This window comes from Mesitornis unicolor, unplaced genomic scaffold (assembly GCF_000695765.1).
Source record: "Mesitornis unicolor isolate BGI_N332 unplaced genomic scaffold, ASM69576v1 scaffold412, whole genome shotgun sequence".
NCBI lineage: Eukaryota > Metazoa > Chordata > Aves > Mesitornithiformes > Mesitornithidae > Mesitornis > Mesitornis unicolor.
The window spans coordinates 27,438-48,752 of NW_010171211.1; the positions used below are offsets into that span (position 1 = coordinate 27,438).

The 21,315-nt window shown below is 49.9% G+C and overlaps 1 protein-coding gene across 1 annotated transcript in view; it reads left to right on the forward strand.

Moving 5' to 3' along the window:
* Positions 1–660: 660 nt before the first annotated feature.
* Positions 661–21,315, forward strand: part of EHMT1 (euchromatic histone-lysine N-methyltransferase 1) — a 62,352-nt gene continuing 41,697 nt past the window's right edge. The window contains exons 1-2 of the mRNA XM_010179962.1: positions 661–746; positions 13,099–13,655. Of these exons, the coding sequence (XP_010178264.1) occupies positions 701–746; positions 13,099–13,655 (603 nt within the window). The 5' untranslated portion in view covers positions 661–700. The remainder of the gene's footprint in view (positions 747–13,098; positions 13,656–21,315) is intronic.

Here is a 21,315-nt window from a genome sequence, read left to right on the forward strand (position 1 = left end):
AGCTGAAAACCTGACCTGGCAACGTGACTCCAGGCATGTGAAAGGCAGAGGAGACGAGCAGGTGTTCTCTTTAAAAAAAAATACTTAAAAAAGGGGAAAAAAAGAAAAGTTACTTTCTATAGCGTTAAAACCAGAGCTCTGTAATAAACGTGGCTGTTCTGAATGATGAGTTAGCTGTAGCTCGCTGATGGTTTGCATTTTACAAGTTGCATTTGAGTGAACTTCCAAAAAAGCAAGACTACCAAAAGCCTACTTGGGCTGTAAATGTCCATAAATGACATGTAATGAGAGTGCGATGGATCTGACCGCTTTAATCTGCACTGGTGCAGGCACTGGGGAGCTGCACTCCCAAGCACGTTACACTGAGAGGATCCATCTGGCTCCATCGTATCCAAATTGCTGTGAGGCCTCGGCCCTGGGCGCAGCTTGGACCCCTGCACTTCCCGGGCTGTCAGATGCCAGGCCTGGCCCTTCTCCATCTCTGCCTCGTGCCTTGGTGGCAGTGTTATTGTGGAGGATGAGGTTTGCCCGGGCTGTAAACAGGATGTGTCCATGGTTGTCTCTTGTTTTAAATGCAGCGTGTGTATGAACATGGAGCTAAACCGTGATAATTCTTTTTTTCTTTCTTTTCCCCCATCCCTTCTCTCCCCACCCCTAGCGAACAGTGCTGAGTAAGGGAGAGACAAGGAAAGACGCCTGCATGAAGACTGAGCTGCTGAAAGATATCACCAACAACAAAGAGGAAGGTGAGCACCTGCCCCCACTGAGGGCCAGACCTTGCTCATGTGCTGGGCACCAAACTGGGGGCTTGGAGATTTGTGCTGTGCCCTGAGGGTCTCAGGTGTGCTCCCATGAATAGGGTGGCTCTGTTCTCCTCCTGGGTTTATTCCGAGCAGGGCTTTTCCCCAGATGATAACAAATTTGCTTTTCAGTCCATCGATTTCCACCCACCTAAAGAATTCTATCTCGTTTTCACTTCTGCTTTGGTGTGGCTGTGAAGTGCAGCAGAGTTACTTTGAACCTCCTCTGTGGAACTGCTTTTAACTGAACTCTGATCCCCGCCACATGATGACCTAGCCCTTTCCTCCCTCTGCCAGAGTTAACTTTCTGTTTTCCTCTGAGTTTCTCTGTTGCTGCAGAGCAGGCACCGGTCGCTGCGGGATGGCCGGTGGGGTTAGGCACTCCACTCCTCGTGCTGCTGGGGGATGCTTCATGGCTTCTGCCTTGTTTCTGCTCGCTTTTACCATGCAGGATGCAGCGCACGTGTTAATTTGACAAAGTTTCTCCTGTGTGGTTGCCCGTGAGTTGGTGCACACAAATCTAAGGGCTTAATAAATGTGTCAGTGGGATTAGGAAAAGTACCCACTACCCTTTTTCTTCTCCCTCCTTCCTTTCTTCCCGTGGCTTTGTTATTCCTTTACTAGTTACTTCTCATAGCTCTGCAGGGATTTGGTGCGTTTTTGTTCTCCTCTCCGTAATAGAGCATTAGGAAAGCACCGAACTGGCCCCATCAGAATACCTGGTCTTAGCTGGAAACCAGATTTTGGACTAAACTCAGATGTGTGTGAGCACAGCATTGCCTTTTCTTTCACTTCTGCTCAATGTAGTGTTTTGTCAAGCTGCTCTAGTTCGAAAGTAAAGCTCAGAACAGGCAAAATACTGAATGCTGTGTCAGATGTGGCCACGGTGCTTGGATATTAACTGGGAGCACGTGAGCGCTGGCGCTGACGCCAGTTGTGTATGGACCTCTGGTCTGGGCAGACGTCTGAGACGTCAGGAGGAGGTCGCGTTGCTCTGGAGGACGCTCTGGCTTTGATCCCTTGCCGTGTCTGCCTCAGGAGTACAAAGCTGGTTTATTTAGCTCTTGGTTGATCTCGAGGTAAGTGTTGAGAGTCTGTGGAGGAGAAAATCCAGAAGGAGGATGGGAAGAGAGACGTTCATGAGGTGCTCAGTTTTCAACCACTTCAGCTTGTTGTCCATTCTGTTACTGGGGAAAGAAGGGTCCTAAAATGCGAACTGAACTGTCTCCATTCTTGTGGTAGCATTTGAGTTGTGTCCTTCTCTTCCCAAGCGTACCACGTGTGTAAAAGCACTGGTTTGCGTGGTCACTTGCTGTATGCATTGTTCTTCACTGACCTGCGTTACCCAGCTGTGATCATCATAGGAGTTCAATTAGTTACTGTCCCGAAATTCTGTTAATAACAGTGTTTAGCGTTGGCAAAGAATTTGCATTTTTGAGTGCAGGGTGGACGTGAGATCAAGTTTGCAGATGCCAGCAGGCGGAGTGATGCTCCCGAGGGAAGGGATGTGCCATCCAGAGTCACCTGGAGAAGTAGGCCCAGGTGAACCTCATGAGGTTCAACCAGGCCAAGTGCAAGGTCCTGCACCTGGGTTGGGGCAGCCCCTGGTATCAATACAGGCTGGGGGATGAAGGGATTGAGAAGCAGCCATGCGAAGAAAGACTGGGGGTACTGGGGGATGTAAAGGCCAACCACATCCTGGGCTGCAGATGAGGACCTTGCCCCTCTACTCTGGTGGGACTCCATCTGCAGTCCTGCATCCAGCTCTGGAGTCCCCAGCACAGGAAAGACATGGAGCTGTTGGAGCTGGTCCAGAGGAATGCCACAGAAATGATCAGAGGGACGGAGCAGCTCTGCTGTGAGGAAAGGCTGAGAGAGCTGGCGTTGTTCAGCCTGGAGAAGAGAAGGCTCCAGGGAGGCCTTATTGTGACCTTTCAGAAATTAAAAGGGGCTTATAAGAAAGATGGGGACAGACCTTTTAGTAGGACCTGCAGTGATAAGACAAGGGATAATGATTTTAAACTAAAAGAGAGGTGATTCACAGTAGATCTATAAAGAAGTTGTTTCAGATGAGGGTGGTGAGGCACTGGTACAGATTGCCCAGAGAGGTGGTAGATGCCCCATCCTTTGAAACACTCAAGGTCAGGTTGGACGAGGCTGGGCAACCTGATCTGATCCAAGATGTCGCTGTGCACTGCAGAGAAGGGACCAAGTGGCCTTTAAAGGTTCCTTCCATTCCAAAGCATTCTCTGATGTGTGCAATGGGAATCCGCACAGGGCAGCTGGGGCTTCTGGGCTCTGGTTCAGGCTGAGCTGCTGCAGTGGATGGACGTGTGCTCGATGGGAGCCGTGCCCTGCAGTGTCAGATTGGTTCTGTCCTGGGTTTTGTTCCCTTTGGGAAAAGCCCGTGGGCAGGTTATCTGTGAATATTGCGCCTGGGATCTAAACCTTTGAGAGGCTTGAACCTGCAGATACAAATGTACTGTTTGGGCTAAAAACTTACTTTGAATTCCTGTGGTTTCCCTCTTCTTACTCCCTCTTGTCTTGGAAGGGCACTGGTACTGAGGTCAGTATCAGATCCCTGTTGAACCATGTCAGCATGTACTGTGGCTCCACTGCTCCTCTCTGGCCTTTTTCGAGTTGCACCTCTGCATACAAACTTGTGCTTTCTCTGTGTCTGAGATCACAGAATCCCAGCATGTCAGGAGTTGGAAGGGCCCTGGAAAACTCCCCCAGTGCAACCCCTGCCAGAGCAGGTTCACCAGAGCAGTCACACAGGAACACGGCCAGGGCTTTGGGTGTCTGCAGACAAGGAGACTCCACAACCTCTCTGGGCAGCCTGGGCCATGCTCCAGAACCCTCACACTCACAAACTTTGGCCTCATGTTCAGCTTGAACCTCCTGTGCTCCAGCTTGGGACCATTGCCCCTTGTCCTGGCATTGGCCATCCCAGAGCAGAGCCTGGCTCCTTCCTCCTGACACTGCCCTTTCCCAATGGATCCCCAGGAATGAGGGCACCCCTCAGTGTCCTCTGCTCCAAGCTGAAGAGCCCCAGCTCCCTCAGCCGTTCCTCAGCAGGAGATGCTCCACTCCCTCCAGCATCTTTGTGGTCCTGCTGGACTCTTTCAAGCAGTTCCTGTCCTTCTTGAGCTGAGGGCCCAGCACTGGACACAAGATTGCAGCTGTGGTGTGAGCAGGGCAGAGCAGAGGGGCAGGAGAACCTCCCTGCCCTATAACCACCCCTTCTGATGAGCCAGGAAATTCAGGTAACCTGCAGCCCTGAATGAGATTTAGGGGTCTGTCCCCAAGCACAGTGGCTCTGCTGCAGTAGTGCCTGTAGCTGCTGTGTGGCTCCACCACTGATGAAGATCAGCGTGTTGGAGATCTCCATGAAGATCCCCTGTTGCAGGAAAGGCTCACACTCTTGTGGGGCAATAGCTGAGCTGCCCTAGTTCATAGTCTGTGGTTTTATCTGTAGGAATGAGATCTTTGCTTGTTCCCAGTACTTTTAATTTCCAGTTCTGGGGTTGAGTCCCAGCCTATGTAAAGCCCCGTGTAAGTTGCTCACTAGACTTGGTATCCCCTTCTGTGTAAAATTGTTCGATATAGATAGAATTAAAAAAAAAGCTGTGAATGAAAGTGTGGATTTTGGCCGTAAGGAAATGTTCCAGTTCAGTTTTACGTGTGAGTGTGAGTTTAGATCTATCTTTCCCTGTGGCGGGGAAAGGGGCAGGGAGATGGAAGAGATGAGCGGAAAACAGTTGCTCTCGTGTTTTATGAGGCCGCGTTGTCTTTAGTCTGACTCAGAGAGAAACTAATTAAAACGTGGTTTCTTTGCAAGCGTTGCAGACGATTTCAGTTCTCCTCCTAACGTATGTAGCTCCTAACTCGGTGCTGCATCTCGCTTGACCTTTCAAGGCAAACCGCTCCTTTTCTGATTCCCCAGCCCCAGAGACAGAAAGTTCCACTAAAGCAGCCGCTCGAAGGAGCAGGAAGGGGAGTTGGTAACAAAGTTCTCCTTTAGCCTCTGCGTTTCTGAGACTTCATCCGAGGCAGCCGTTGTAGGGGAGCCGTGGCGCTGGAGCACAGCGCTGGGTGAGGCGCACAGCCCCTGTGCTCTCAAATTAACTCGAAGCTGCTTTTGGAGAGTGTCAGCGTTTTGAATTCCTGGAGGGGCCTTTTTTCTCTTTTTTTTTTTTGTTCGTTTCTGTTTCTCCCTCTTCTTGCCGATCGGAGGCTGATGTGAGTGAGCAAAGTGCTGCTTTCCACTGAGCAGCTGCTACCTTTGCATTCCCAGCTGCAGAGGTGGCTGCTTTAAAAGGAGCAAAAGGAAAATCTCCTCACCTTGCTGTAGTCAGCACTGCGAACCCCTGCTGAGACCAGGCAGAGCAAAATTATGCTTAGCAGTGTTAGATGTTCACCCAGATGCTCCCCGTGCTCGAGACCCCTGCTCCGGGGAGGCCGTGCCCTGTGGCACACAGAAGAAATCCTGCAGCCCTGGAGCAGGGGCATCCCTTGGTCACAGATGGGCCCAGGGCTTCGTGGCCAGTGCTGTAACACCACGGCCCTGATCCCACGGCAAAGGAATGAATTAATTTCATGTGGGCCATTAAACTGCTGTGAGTCACTGCTGGTGTTCGCAGGCAGCCCACTGGCGAGATGCTGAATCCCATTTACCCGACCTGTGTCATCTCAGTTTTGTGTGTTCACAGCTGAAGTTGTTCTTGGTTTTTCTTTGCTTTTTTACTTTCTTTCCCTGTGTTGGCTCTTGATGTGTCTGTTGGAGGTGGTAAGCGATGACGCTGCCACAAGGTGACAGAGCTCCAGGGCACTGGGAGGAGTGGCAGTTGTGTTTTGGAAATGCATGGCCAGGCTCTTGGATGGGTATCACCCACCTTTCTGGATTTAGAAGGGTGGGGGAAAGAAGAGACCATCAATAACTCTCCCCAGAGAGGAACTTTCACAGAATCCCAGAACGTCAGGGATTGGAAGGGCCCTCCAAAGCTCATCCAGTCCAATCCCCCTGCCGGAGCAGGAACACCCAGATGAGGTTACACAGGAAGGCGTCCAGGCGGGTTTTGAATGTCTGCAGAGAAGGAGACTCCACAACCTCTCTGGGCAGCCTGGGCCAGTGCTCTGTCACCCTCACTGAGAAGAAGTTTCTTCTCCAATTGAAGTGGAACCTCCTGTGTTCCAGCTTGTGTCCGTTACCCCTTGTCCTATCATTGTTTGTCACCGAGAAGAGCCTGGCTCCATCCTCGTGACACTCACCCTTTAAATATTTATAAACATGAATGAGGTCTCCCCTCAGTCTCCTCTTCTGCAAACTAAAGAGACCCAGCTCCCTCAGCCGCTCCTCATAAGGGAGATGCTCCACTCCCTTGATCATCTTTGTAGCCCTACGCTGGACTCTCTCCAGCAGTTCCCTGTCCTAACTTTGTCCTGAAGCACTTAATTCTCCTCGTTTCTTGGCTTCAAAATGTTGTGCTTTTTGACTTCAGTGATAGAGCTGGTGCTTTCCTTCCCAGTGGATACAGGATCTCCAGTTCTCCCTGCTGTACCCCATCCCTTGGGCACCCTTTTTGTCAGCTGGGCTTCTCTCTGCTTTACAGTTTGTGCTTTTTTTTGACTTAGAGGAAGGAGGGGGAAGGGAGCTGTTGTAACACAAGGATGGTAAGCAGGTGCCTTTCTCGCTTTTAGAAGTTTATCCAGCAGGGCAGTTGGGTGTTGAATAAATGACTCTGGTATTTGTGGTGTTTTAAAGATGATCTGCAGAGTGCTTAAGGTAAAAACATCTGTGAAATGTGTGTATATATAAATATAAATGTATGCAGTATCTGCTTGTACTGCTCTTCAAAATCATGAGCTTTTCATTAAGCTCTGTCTTTGCTTAGTTCAGAGTTTGATGTCTCTCCCTTGCGGCAGCTGAAGCCTCGGGGCTGTCGTGAGCTGGGGGTTGAGCTGGGGGCACTCGAAATGTGTGGGGAATATTGTGCAAGGCCTGGGCAGTGGGGCCTCTCACCTCTACCACTGCTCAGCACCGAGATGCTCAAAAAACATGTAAAAGTTCCAGATCGGATTATAGTGCATTTGCTTGTAGGATTTTTTTTTTCCTTCTTTTTTCCATTTTTTTAAATTGATTTTTTTTAATTCTCAGACCTAGCGATGATTGCATTTTGGCCTGGAGTTTGGGCTTGTAATACTTGCATATTTTTCTTATCTTGTCTCGCTGAGCAGTGAGATATGAATCTAAAAAATATATTTAAGACTTTATTTTTCTCGGAGCGTTCTCAAAGTGATACAGAGATGTGAGCTGCTCGTCTGGCTGCCGGCATATGGAAAGTTTCTGGTGGCTGCTCACCCCCCTTGGTCTGTGCAGAGGCGATTCAGTTCCCTCTGGCTGTGTCTGGGATGGGTGGTGGGGGCTGCAGCACATCTGTGGGACAGGCTGTGCCCCGGGCAGGTTTTGGCAGGCTGAACTGAGCACCGGGGCCAGGTCTGGCTCTGCTGGAAGGGCTGGAAGCCCAACGGGGAAAGGAATATTGTGTTCAGTTCTGGTCCCTCAGCTCTAGAAGGACAGGAACTGCTTGAAAGAGTCCAGCAGGGCCACAGAGATGCTGGAGGGAGTGGAGCATCTCCTGCTGAGGAGCGGCTGAGGGAGCTGGGGCTCTTGAGCTTGGAGCAGAGGAGACTGAGGGGTGCCCTCATTCCTGGGGATCCATTGGGAAAGGGCAGTGTCAGGAGGAAGGAGCCAGGCTCTGCTCTGGGATGGCCAATGCCAGGACAAGGGGCAATGGTCCCAAGCTGGAGCACAGGAGGTTCAAGCTGAAGATGAGGCCAAACTTTGTGAGTGTGAGGGTTATGGAGCATGGCCCAGGCTGCCCAGAGAGGTTGTGGAGTCTCCTTGTGTGGAGACACCCAAAGCCCTGGCCGTGTTCCTGTGTGACTGCTCTGGTGATCCTGCTCTGGCAGGGGTTGCACTGGGGGAGCTTTCCAGGTCCCTTCCAACTCCTCGTATTCTGTGATTCTGTGAAGGGGCTGGAGAGGAACCAGCACTGCAGGAGCCTGGGCTGGGAGAGCAGAGATGGGTTTCACTTCGCCTCATTTAGCATCTTGATTTTCAGTTATCGTCCTAATTCTGAACTGGTCCAGCTCCTTACTGTGTGCACGTGGTGGGCACGTCCAGGCAGTGATGAGTTTATCCCAAGACAGATGTCTGAAGTCAGACTGTGCTTTTTTGGAGCTGTCTTCTCTCTGTTGGTTGCAGTGGTGGCTTAGGGGCACCCTGGAGTCTCAGACACCTTTTGAGCACCTAAAATTAGGTGTCTGATCCTGTCTGGCTTAGCTGCTCCCCTCCTTTCTTCAGATTCTGTTCTCTTCATGGGCATTTAAATTCCATTTTGAATGACTGTGTTTGATACTGAGAAGAAAGCTTAAGACTGAAACTTCCAGAGGGTCTGGGGAGAGGTGGGAGGAGGGAGCTGCGTTGCTCCAGAGAGTTGTTAATTTGGAGATGTGATTTAAGTACGTTAGGGATTATTCTTTGCTGGGTGGAGTTGCAGGGATCATGTATCTGCATAATACTCTGAGTATTAAATTCCTGGTGTCACTAAAATGTAGCCAGCCCCTAGAAGGTACAACTTGGTATCAGCTGCAGAGAATAGGCACCATAACAGAAAATGAAGCTCTTGGGCAAGTTACACTTAAAACCCTGCACGTTGCTGGATTTTAAATTAATGCTGAATGCTTGGATCAGGATGCAGGCAGCGTTGTGGTCCTTGTGACAAGCTTTTACTGCTGTGTAGGGGATGCATAAGGGAGCTCTGCAAGTTCTAGGATGCCTCCAGTAAATGAAGTTGCACTTCTGTGGATATAGGCTGTATCTTTCTGACTTTCATTTTTTAAAATTAAAGAGTGGTTGTAGATGAAGGAACAATGAGGGACTTGGTGAGAACAGTAAATATGGAGGGAACAGAGTTCTGCTCTGTTTCGAAGGAATAAACACTGTCAGGTTATGAAGTTTTAGAGAAATACCGATTTTTAGGATTTTATTCACTGACACTTGCAGCACAGGAGTGGAAAAGCTGTTGAACAGCGTTGTCAAGAAGAGATCCCATTGCCACGAGGTATATTTGAAATTAGGATTTTAGCAGGTTTGCAATGAAACCTTTCATTTAATAATGAAAAAGGAGAGACGAGAAGGTCACGCCAGGAACAAGTGTTTCTTTCCCTGCCTGGTGCTGTTGAAGAGCTGCTGTGGGCTGTTTCATTCAGTGTTGTCTCCAGCTTGTGTTCCCGTCCCCATCTCTAGGCTGTATTTCAGCACAAGTGTAAATATAAATTGAATTGCACCTATTCAGCAGTGCTTGTACACATGCACTTAGTGTACCTGAGACTTACTGAGTACAGTCAGAGTTGCTGTGTCCTGTTCCACGAGGACCGAGCACCGAGTTAGAGGCACAGCATCGTGGCAAGTGGGGCAGCAGCCTGGCCTGAGACAGCAACTCCTATTTTCCTATGACCAGACCAGGTATTTTGGTTGTGAATACCAGGCTGGTTTACTTGGGTTACCACATCTTACTGAGCAGAGCTCCTGACATAAAGTAGTTTCTCGTTGAGGTCTCTTTAGTTTGATGTTCAGGTAGGGACAATGAGCCCCTGCAGTCGGTGCGTTGGCTTCTTGCAGGAGCCCCGTGCTGTACAGGAGCTCTGTAGAAAACAGAGCTGTTCCAGACTGTTTATGAGCTTGTTTCAGTGCTGCCAGAAAAGTGAGCTGGAGGATGGAGGTGATCTTTCCCCAAAGAAAGCAGCAGCTCAGGACAGCCTTGCCCGCGGTGTCTCAGCCTTGTTGGAGGCTGCAGAGGGACGTGGTGTTTCCTCCTGTCCAGTGCTTGGTCTCTGCTGACGCTCACCAACCAGTGAGTTTGTGATGGCAGCTGCCCTAACAGGTTTTGTCCTGTGGATGCGCGTTCGTTAGGCACCAAATTGTGACACCGCACAGCACATTTTGCTCATCCCCATGTGCGGTGGCACAGCCGATGCTCAGGTCTGGAGCTGGAAGCCCTTGGACCTTGCTGTGCCCTGCAAGGTGAGCAGTCATTTGCAGAAGGGCAGAGTGGGTGCGTGATTCTTTTAAATCAGAACCATCCCCTGACGGCTGCTGTCTGCAGTCCTGTGCAGCTTCAGGGACTGTGACATTTCCCATCTTTGTTTTGTCAAATCTCCACTCGTACAGATTTGGAAGTTTGGTGTCTGTTTATGGGGGATTACTTCAGGGACTGTGACATTTCCCATCTTCGTTTTGTCAAATCTCCACTCGTACAGGTTTGGAAGTTTGGTGTCTGTTTATGGGGGATTGATGGCACTTCCGCAGTCAATCAGATTGCGTTTTGCACGCTTAATAAGAATGTGTGGGGGAAACTATGTGGGATTTTAATTTTAGCTTCATGGATTTTTCATAAAGCCCACGACGCTTTCTGGAGTAATGCAGTTAAAAAAAGGGCAGTGCTCTAATTTAACTTGGTTTGGTTGCCTTTGTGACAGGTAGAGCAATTCTTGCCCTCTGCTTATTCAGTGTATCTAATAGTCAGCCTCTGAAGTTATTTGGCTGCGCTGGTGGGAGTGCGCAATGTTTAAATCAACAAATATTGAAGGCTTCATTCGGCCAGGTGCCTTGTGCTGAGCGCTGGAAACCTCCATCTGGGGTTAGGGAGCTCTTTATTTGTTTTTCTTCTGGCACTGACTTTGCTGAAACAATTGTTTAAGTGGTCACAGCAAAGTTTTTTTAAAGACACCAAATGCAGAAAGAGAAACAAGGATTGAAAGAATAAAGACATAGCTGTTGGCTTCCTTTGCCCAAGACTTTTCAGGTAGTTAAATAACAGTGAAAAAAAGAGCACTTTATCTTCTCCCAGAGTTGTTGATATCTGAAACAAACCCTTGTGTGTCTTACCAGAGCTCTCAGTAGCAGAAGGGGGTCTGGGTGGTGTGAGAGGGCAGCAGATGGAGGTGATGACTTTGGATCGCGCTTGGAGAGCCACTCCATTGCTGCCTCCCAGAGGTGGGGTTTGTGCCTCTGCCCCCCTGCCTGTGCTCCAGTGAGCTCTTTTTGGGGGTTTTGGAGCTCTTTTTGGAGGCGCTGAGCCTGCAGAGTTCACGTGGGATGCAGTGACAGGCTGAGCTGCCAGGGTTTGGGGGGAATGGACCTCTTAGTGCAGGGGTCTTATGAGGAAGCACGGCCAGAGCTGAACCCCAAGGAAGAGTCACCACTCGTCAGCAGGGTTTGAGGACACTTCCCAGTATAAGATGCTTTGTGCCCAGCATCTGTGGCTTCCAGTTGGAAACGCAGGGCAGGACTAGGACTTCATGGGTACTTGTACTTGGTGGGTAGGACTGGGCTGGAGCAAGTCGAGTGCTGTGGCGTTGTCGTTGAGACCTGGGCAGAGCCCTGACCAGCTGCTTTGAGTTCAGCATTGGCCGTGCTTCAAGACAGAGCACTTGGATTGGATGGTCCAAGTGTACTGACCACGTGTGGGATGGCTTTCAGTTTGATGCTGGAAGTGTTTGTCTTTAAATTCCACATGAGCACCAAAAAACCTCAGAATTTTGGGGCAGTAATGTGGATGTTACTGGTACTGGAATGCATTGGTTTTGGAGAGGTCTGCAAGTGCTGGCTGTGCAGAAATTGGTATCAGAATCTTTTAGATCAACCCAATGGTAGGGAGGTGGACTGAATGAATACATTAAAAGGGTGGAAAGAAGAGGTTGGGTAGGGCCTCAAGTCGTTTGGGAGAGATTTTTTGGTTTTTTCCCTAGTTGCCACTAACTGGAAGGGGAATTTGGTGCTTTTTGGGCAGAGCTGTTGCAGTGATCTGTGCAGTGCTGCTGCTTCTCCCTGTTGATGTTTGCACTGAGCTGCAGGTGCCTGGGGCACACAGCAAAGCCCTGCAGAGCCCAGCTTTGAACAGCCAGCCCAGCCAGACATCATGGGACCCGGGATCTGGCTTCCTCTTCATGCTTTAGGTTTGGCCAGGTCAGCACTGATACTCAGAATCTTGTTTTCCTCGAGTGTTTGCGCTCCAGGAGCAGCGTGAAGGGAGACACTGATACCCAACGTGCTGGTCGGACCTGCAAAGCTGCAGGCAAAAATTGCTTTGATTTGAGCTGGTTGTAAATCGGCCCTACCTGCTTTGACAGCCCGGTTGGACGGAGCTTTCGCTGGTACTTGTGATGCTTTTCATAACTGTCTGACCTCTGGAAGGAAAACAATACGAGGAGTCCCTGATGGCAGGTTGATTTAATCGTTTCACTGAACGTGCCAGTGAATTGCTATCACTGCTGGTTGCCTGGGGAGCTGGTAGTTTGTCATGTTGGAAACCTTTCTGCAAGTACACGGCATCCATACTTGGGTTTTTTTCAGCTCGGGTCTGAAATCTCTGAGGGGGCAAATTCATTGGTGGGGGGAACATGGAAATGTTTGGGAGAGGAAAAAATACCTTACATGGGCACTCCTGTTTTAAGTGTGCGTGAGCTTTTAGTCAGCCTGCAAACATCTTGCTGGGTTTGAATCATGATTCTTTTAGTCTGAAATTGCATGTAATGTGATTCACCTCCGTGTTTGCTCTGCCTATTCCCTCTGAAATGACACCGTGAGTCCTGCTCCCGTGCGGCATCATCCTGGCAAAAGAGCCACTGGACGGCATTGCCAGGAGAGCTGTGTCTTTACTCCTCGTGATGTTTCGTGTGGCAGCAGAGCCCTGATGTAGAGATTCAGCTGCTGCCCTGTGTCTGTGCCACAAAAACCGACCTGTGCAGCCCTACCAGCAAGCTTTTCTTGTGTCAGTCTGGCAATGTGAAGGGCTTTGCCAGAGATCTGGATGCAAGATTGGGCAGCGCTTTGTTTGAAATGCGAGGTGTTGACGTGTGGTCCAATAACTGTAGTTATTGGAAAATCTAAAGATAATATTTACCTTGAAAAAGCCATAGTTGGGAATAAATGGGCACATCTGCAGCTGAGGCAAGTGGGAATGAGGGCACTGCTTTCAAGTGAGCCACCCCAGTTTTCACCATCTGAGGATCCAGGCAAGCCGGTCAGGTAGGTGAGTCAGCGGCCTACACGGATGTGTGTGTGTATACATACAGATACATATACATAGATATATACATAGCAAGCAGTTTTCTAGGGGAGAGGTTTGCTCTTCGTTAGCCGCTGTAAGTAGCTGTGCCTTCTCTTTGGAGTTTTGATAACGCTTGTGACCCATCTCTTTCTCCTCTCTTCCTCCTTATCCTCTTTCTCCAGGATTTAATGCCATGGCTGCAGATGAAAGCGCTACAGAAAAGCAAGCAGGGGAACCAAAAATGGCAGTAGACGGTGAAACCAACGGTTCCTGTGAGCACAGCGAAGCTGGTAGCCACCCAAACCCAGCTAAAAACACTCAGGACAATACGAAAGTGAGCCAGCAGGACTCTAGTACTAAATTAAATAGGATAGCGGAAAATGGCATTTCTGAACGAGATGGTGAGACTGGGAAGCAAAACCACATGAAAGCTAATGACTTCACACAGACTTCTGTAACAGGGAGCAATGGATATATCCTAACCAAGCAGATGGCACAGGAGCAACCCCTAAGGACTACCAGCACCTTTGCTTCTCTCACCGGCCATGCTGCAAAAACCCTTCCAGGAGGAGCAAGCAAAGGGAGAACTGTGGGCTCCTTTTCTCAGATGCAAGCCACGATGCCAGCCAAGCTTGGGGAGGGCAGTAAGGACATGGATGCTAAAAAAGCCACCGCTGCTAACACTGAAGTCAAGGTCCACAGAGCACGGAAGACAATGCCTAAACCCACCCCCAGCCTGGTAATGTATATGCCCAGCAGTCAGTGCTGCTGCCATTGCTCTTGGCTCTCTTTGAGTGCGTGAGGGGACACCTTGCTGCATGGGAACACGTGGAATTCGGAGGTGTCCCACTGAGTGGATTGATTTTTTTTTTTCATTTTACATATATATAGATTTATTTCTTCTCTTCCTACAGAGAAGCAGGGATGTTAAAATAGTCACACGGCCACCATCAGATCTCTTCCCCAGTGTGTTTCTAAATATGTAATTGATCAATTACCTTCTCCAGCAGATCCGTGCGAGACACTAAATGGCCTCTCTTGGCTGTGGTGCTCATCAGCCGTCTGCCGAAACCCAGAGCTGCTTGTGAAACAAATTAGATTTCTTACGAGTTCGACCCAAAGGAAATTAAGCGTAGCGTGTTAACTTGAGGCTGCTCCTAAGCTTGGAAGCTGTCAAGAAGCTGATATGTTAGGCGACTTGATTGCATTCCCATATCATTACAGTAGTAAACCAGATGATGTTTTCTCTCTCTCTCTGTATGTTGCCTGCAGTAATGCGACTCGCTCCAAAATCTTCACTGCAGAATCCTTAGGGGTGGCTTTGCCGTCACTTGATAAAACAGAGCACTGCCTTTTTAATTTTTTTTAAGAAGGCAAAAGGAGATGTGAAGTAATCTGGTGCATTGGTGGTGAACAGAAATGGGCCTTTCTTTGTTGTTGGGTTGTTTGGTTAATTTTTTAGGGTTCATTTGCCCAGTAGGGAGTAGATACTGAAACAGGCAGATCTCTGCTACGACCACTTGGTCCCTGGCCCTGTGACGCTTTATTTTTGGCTATAACGAGCTTGATCCTCTCGTTGTGCTGTGTCTGATGATGGAGAGAGACTGGCTATAGGTGTCCTGCTCCTCAGTCAAGGGAAGGCTTGCAGGTCCCACCCAGAAATACCTGGGAAGCTGCAGCAGCTTGGTAAAGGCTGGTGCAGTGGATTTCTGTTCACTACCAGCGTGTTACGGCCCAGCAAACACAAAGTGATCCTCAGATGTCACCCACGTGTTGCGGCACAGCGATAACGTGACGTGAAGGTTTCCAAGCTGTGAATCCCTGTGGTCTGGAGCAGGGGAAGAGAGGGGAAAGGAAAGAATAAAAGGGATGGGTGGCAGCTAGCCAGCCCCAGATGGAAAAGGTGCCCTTGGCCGTGGCACCACCTGCGCCTCCGGAAGCAGGTGGGAGTCCAAAGAGCACATCGAGATCACAGCCCTGTGGGCACCCGGCCTCGGTAGCAGGGCAGAAACCACGCCTGCCCTCATTTCCCAGCCTCATTTCCCCTCTCTCTTCCCCTGATTGCGTTTGAATTCGCTCCCTCTCGCACCCCTGCCGTGTTTTCTGGCTAGTGAGTAGGGGAAGCCCAGATGCAGTACATGCAGAATCTCACATAAGGCTGTCCTTTACCCAAACAAGGCTTTGCAACCGAAACTGCCTCGCAGCTTTCCTCCGGCAGCCCCTTGTGCGCTCAAATTAAGCCGGGCAAACCCCCAGACCCTCGTGGAATTTGACGGTGAGAGATCCCTTGGGGCTGAGCAGTTGAAAGAGGCAATTCCCTTCTAAAAGACGGCTGCTGGGTTAGGAGGGAGTGTTTTCCTCGTTCATATTTTATGGTACATCAGAAGCGTATTTTGACGCACCCCCTTGGGCTTCAAGGTTTGTCTCTGGAAAGCTGTGTGTGAGGTTTGCGAGGGTTACAGGGGTTGCTGTGATGGGGCTCTTGATCACTATCACATGGCTTCAAAAACCAAAGCCTGCGGGGGGTGGGCCAGTCTGGAAAGTGCCCAGCGTGTCCTCAGCACCTCTGACCCTTTCCCTTGGGTTTAAAATAACGGGAAAAAACAGATTCAGGAGAAGGGTGGTAGGAAGAGGCCGTTCACACGTTCTCTGCTGAAGCCTCTGCATCTGCACGTGAACCCAAGACTTGATCTCATTTCTGCAAGACAATGAAACATCTGCTTTGTTCAGCCTTCCTGATAATCACTGCCTCATTTTTCCCCATTGTCTTTCGCGTTTCCATGCTGTTTTCTGTGGAGCAGCAGAGTCCTTGCTAGTTGTCATTTTTCTCCCCTGATTATTTCTTTGTTGAGCTGCGTATGTATAAGAGGCTCAGCAGCACAGAGCTGTGGTAACTTTTCGTGCACCTTCCTTCACGTTCACACCTTTCCCTTTTCAAAAACACCACAAAGGCAGGTGCTGTATTGCAGGAAATAAATTGGGAATCACCCAGAAGTTGATGTTACAGGGCACAGTGGTTGTCTTTGCTGGTATTTTTTCGAGCGCTGTTGTTTTCTTGGTAACTCTTCTTGCAGACCCACGCTGCCTGGGAGAAGGAGGAGATGAAGGTATTTTGTTGCCTGTGAACTGTAAAGATTTGTTCCCGCTCGGCTCCTGCAGAAACCCACTGGGGCCAAAAAATGATTTTCTGTAGTCCCACAGCTGTCAGGGGAGCCTGGCAGCCTTTTCCTGCAGGCGTGGATTGCTCTTTGAAAGGAAGAAAAGAATTTGCTGCAAATGTAACCGGCTTTTTCTCTGTTTAGGAGTTGCTTCCTGAATTGGGATCGAAGCTGAACCTGAAACAGGTGACAATTTTAATTGATGTTGTCGCATGTTAAGGTGGTTTTTAAGAGAGACCTCAGAAGAGTTGTTTGCACCGTCATTTCTGCTCCCCTTCTGAATAGTGCAGTAGCACAAGCATTGCACCTTTCAGAAGGCTTTTTTCTTTCCTTTCTAATCTGTTTACAACCCTATTTAAAACCCAGAAGTTTCCAGGGCCAGACAACAGGCAGAAAGGCGAATGTGAGTGTGTGTGTGAATGTCCTGTGCTTGGAGAAGGCCCCTCCTGCTTGGAAACTTCAGTTTCTGAGCTTATCATCGCTAAGACGTGTCTGGAAGGGATAAAGGGTGATAAAGGCAGTGAAAGCATCCCATAGTTATCTCTTGAGATAGCAAATGGCTGGAATGGGAATCCCAAGCTATGTTTCTGTTCATTGCTTGGTGCCCACGAGGCTGCATTTGAGGTGTGTGTTTCTGGTGGTATTTTGTTAAGCCGTGCAGAGGACCGGGTCGAGGGAACTGAGCTATCGGGAGAAACAGTGCAGAAATCAGTGAAATGAGTATCAGCCTGAATCACAGTGTGAGCCCAAAACGTAGGGTACGGGTTTAACTGGGGGAGACAAAGCCTGGGCAGGAAGGAGAAGCTTGGAGCAGGAGACCCTTTGCTTGTGTTGGTGTTTGTACCAATACTCACCACACCATGCGTTTAAGCGGCGTTGCTGCTAAACGTCTGATTCCAGGAGGGATGAGCTGCATCTCCATGTGCACACAGGTCTTGCTGTAAGGTATCCTTTGGCGTTGCTGCTAAACGTCTGATCCCAGGAGGGATGAGCTGCCCCTCTGTGTGCACACAGGTCTTGCTGTAAGGTATCCTTTCCATGTCAGTGCCCTGCAGCGTGGTGCTGGTGTGGTCTGGGAGTTGGCCCAAGAAGGTCTCGTGTTCATCTCTCGGGGCCAGGCAGGCAGTGGTTGGTGGTTTGCACTTGGATTGCTCCGCAGGCTCAGACCCCCTAATGTGCAGAAGGCACAAACCAAAGGGCAGGTCCTGATGGGGAAAATACCAATAAAAATAAGAGTACAGGGCATAGTGAAATAGAGCTCTCTGTCTGATTGCAGGGGCTGCTCTCAGCTTGTCTGAAGCAAGAAGCTGCACCCATCGAGGACCCTCTCCAGAGGGGTACCTAGGTGTGCACGGGTGGACTGAAAGCCTGGAGTTCATGTGTGTGAGCTTGGGGCACAGTTAAATATCATCCCCCATGGAGATCTCCTTCAGGAGTGATGAGGCAATAGGCTGCCATTGGGCTTCTTGTAGAGAAGGTTTACTGTAGAGAGAGGGAGAAAGTGAACCTGTGTTGTGCAGTACTTCTGATTCCACATTTCCCTGGTTGTGCTCACAGAATCACAGAACACAGTATCCCAGAACGTCAGGGATTGGAAGGGACCTCCAAAGCTCATCCAGTCCAATCCCCCTGCCGGAGCAGGAACACCCAGATGAGGTTACACAGGAAGGCGTCCAGGCGGGTTTTGAATGGCTGCAGAGAAGGAGACTCCACAACCTCTCTGGGCAGCCTGGGCCAGGGCTCTGTCACCCTCACTGAGAAGAAGTTTCTTCTCCAATTGAAGTGGAACCTCCTGTGTTCCAGTTTGTGCCCGTTACCCCTTGTCCTATCATTGTTTGTCACCGAGAAGAGCCTGGCTCCATCCTCGTGACACTCACCCTTTAAATATTTATAAACATGAATGAGGTCTCCCCTCAGTCTCCTCTTCTGCAAACTAAAGAGCCCCAGCTCCCTCAGCCGCTCCTCAGAAGGGAGATGCTCCACTCCCTTGATCATCTTTGTAGCCCTACGCTGGACTCTCTCCAGCAGTTCCCTGTCCTTCTGGAACTGAGGGGCCCAGAACTGGACGCAATATTCCAGATGCGGTCTCACCAGGGCAGAGTAGAGGGGGAGGAGAACCTCCCCCTCTGCTGATGTGGCCATGCTGGCTGACGGTGGCTGTCCCAGCGGCTGACCACAGCCCAGAGCAGTGACTGGCCCAGTCCCAGGTCCCAGCAGACCCGTTTCTGTCAGGAGGTTTGCTAGCACAACTGGTTTGAGCTACCAGGTTTTGTTTTGACTGATGTGTGACCCTCCCTTCCCCTGGAGCTGCTCAGTTTAGGAGGGGACAGGGATGAGGAGCGGGGTCTGTCCCTGCAGAGCCCACACCTCTGAACGATGCTGATTCAGAAACCCCTGAAATTCAGGTTTGTAGCTTGGTTTTGGAACATCTGCACTTGAGCACAGTCTGCCCAGCAGCCTAAACCGTGATGATTTCATGCAGATACGTGACCACACACAGATCAGTGCAACTGTAATCAAGCCACCCTGGAATCCCTCTTCTAATGGGCACGTGTTAATCTGCAGATAAAAGGACGCTAATAGGTGGATCAGCCTTGCAGCTCCTCTGATCTAGATTAAGACCAAAGCCATGCAGGTTTCTTTTTGTTGCTCCAAGGTAAGGTTGAGGCAGGGGTCAGGACACCCCAGCAGCTGCAGTGAGATGCAGCAGTGGAAATGACAATTTTGCAGCGTCGGAGGAAAGGGAGAGTAGCACCACTACAGCTCCTGCAGGCACTGTCATCGGCTTGTGATCAATTTTTTATAGCAGACTGGCATTTCTTGCTTAAATACCATTCATCCAGTTTGTTAGAGGCAGATACCCCTGGGAGCTGCTGCTTTGTGCTGTTCAAAGACAGCGCCTTGGTACAAATCTCGTTACCCCTCCGCATCCGACTGACGGATGGAGAGGAGGGGGCTGCTGTGACAGCTGCTGCATTGCCTGGTGGCAGTGGCCGTCGGTTTGGTCCTCCTGGCTACTTGGCTTTGGTCTCGGGCTTGTACCGTGCCAGAGATGAAAGTCCTTCAGAGAAGGGACATGAGAGGTCCTGTGTCTGAGCTGGAGGTGGTGACAGGTCGGGAGCGAGCGGGAGTCCTGTGGTGCTGTGCAAAGCTGCCCTGCTCCCAGCCAGGACCTGCAGGGCCTTGGCCATGTCCTCGCACCAGTGCACTTTGGACTTCTGCTCTGGTTTCTCTTTGGCCACCGCTAGCTTGCTTTGGGAACAAAAGACCTCTTGATTGTGGGAAGGACTCCATGTGCGGTCTGTCGAACCAGCACGGGGTTTAATTTGTAAGGTTTGTTCTGTATTTTTCCTTTTTTTTTGAAAAAAAAAAGAGGATACTCTGTCTTTGCCATTTTTAGGAACTTCTCCCTACTGCTGCGAGGGACTTCTGTGCCAATAATAGAAACGTGGTCGATCCCATTAAAATGCAGAAAGCATTTGAGTTTAATTTTCATAAACATATAAAATACCGCGTTCTTGTCCCAGTCTGAGCAGTTCTCTTGACTGAGTTTCTCGCAGTGGTGTCGAATGTATTTGTGGTCCCGTTTTTTCTCCTTCCAGACACAAGTATCTGGAAACATTGGCCTGACCCTAGGAATAGCTGTCTTCAGCTTCTTGACTGTTCCCTGCCATGCCCAACGTGAAATAGTGACTTTACAGCCCTTTGCGTGGATGAACTGATACCAAATGAGAAGCTGTGAGAAATTAAGACATTAATGATGCGGTTTCTTTCTCTCTCGTTTTTGGTCCTTTCTTGGCCTCCAGTGGCCCACACGTGGTGGTTGGCAGAATATGGGAACACAGGTTGCTCATACCGTGTCCTGGAGTTGCCTTTGCGTGGGACTTCTCTAAATCTGTAAACGAAAACCAGAACTCTGCTTGACTGCTAAAAATCTGAGTGTAATTGGGGGAAAAAGAAGAAGACCATGGCTATTTTGGACAGAGAGAATGTACAGCAGTGGAGTTTATTTAGGGTCAGGAGTAGTGCTTCTCACCTCTGATTTTGCTGGAGACCATGAGATGGAAGCAGCTCTGCTCTTCTGAGTGTGTTTTGTTTTATGTGAAGGGGGGTGATCTTCATCCAGTTTCTGTGTGGAGGATTCTGCTTAGTGAAAAGTGTGGGTAACTCAAAGCATCCATCCTCTCATTGCTATTCTGAGCAGATCACTGGGCATCGCTTTCCTGGCATGGTCACTTCTGCTCCAACATTGCCAGTCTGGCATTCTCCACCTCTCTGGATCTTCAGGCAGCAAAGCAGGAACGTGTTGGGATTTGTCACAGCAAAGCTGATCAGATGTTGTCTGATGATCAGCTCGGATGGGGTCTTTGAAGCACCTCCTGGCCACCACCCCCGCTGTGTGTGCTTTGCCAGCACGAGTGTCCTCTGCAGGGGAAGGCAGGAGAGGTCTGGAGCCAAGAAGCAGGAGGTTGCTTGGATGGATGCTGGGCTGTAAGCGGTTGTAGAGAAACCTGCTTGATGCTGTTTCTCGTGCAGGGAGCGGGGAGAGCAGGAGGAACCCATCCAGCGTGGAGGGGGAAGAAAGTGGCACATGGCAGGAGTGTTAATGGCAATCGGCTGTGGCTGTGTAGCCCACGGAGGTGGCTTAGAGCTGCACTGGGGCATGGGGTGGCAGGGCTGGAGGTGACTCTGCCTGTTCTGCAGGAGAGACCTTCATCTGAGGTTTTCCTTGGACTGGGTTTTTCTCAGCAGCGAAGTTGCTGGAGCTTGATCTGCAGCGTTTTGAGAGGTCCTCTGATGCTGGGTGGATCTGTGAACCTCGGGTTTAAATGGATCACTGCAAGTTTTTGTTCCTGTTTGGCTTTGATAGGAGGCTGTTGTGCCCCAAACAGTCTCGCACCCACTCGCCCCACTCCCCGGTCTTTGGCCTTTGCCTTTACTTGAATCTGCAGAGAGGTGTCGGGTGCTGGTTGTAACCTGGGCAGCGAAGGATGCAGAATATCTTTGTGAGGAAGGCCCTGGGTGTGCTTGAACAAGCCCTTAGCCAGCGTGAGGGGATTTTAAGGGAGAAGAAATTTCCCAGCAGAGCAGTGTGCCAGATTAGCAAAGCCTCATTTTGGGGAGTGCTTAAATTTGGAGCAGGTAGAGGAAAGCATAAAAGCTCATTGCAGGAGATGAGGGTGGGCTGCAGGGCTGCACCTACAGAGTGGAGTGGGGGAACTGGCAGAATTCAGATGTTAG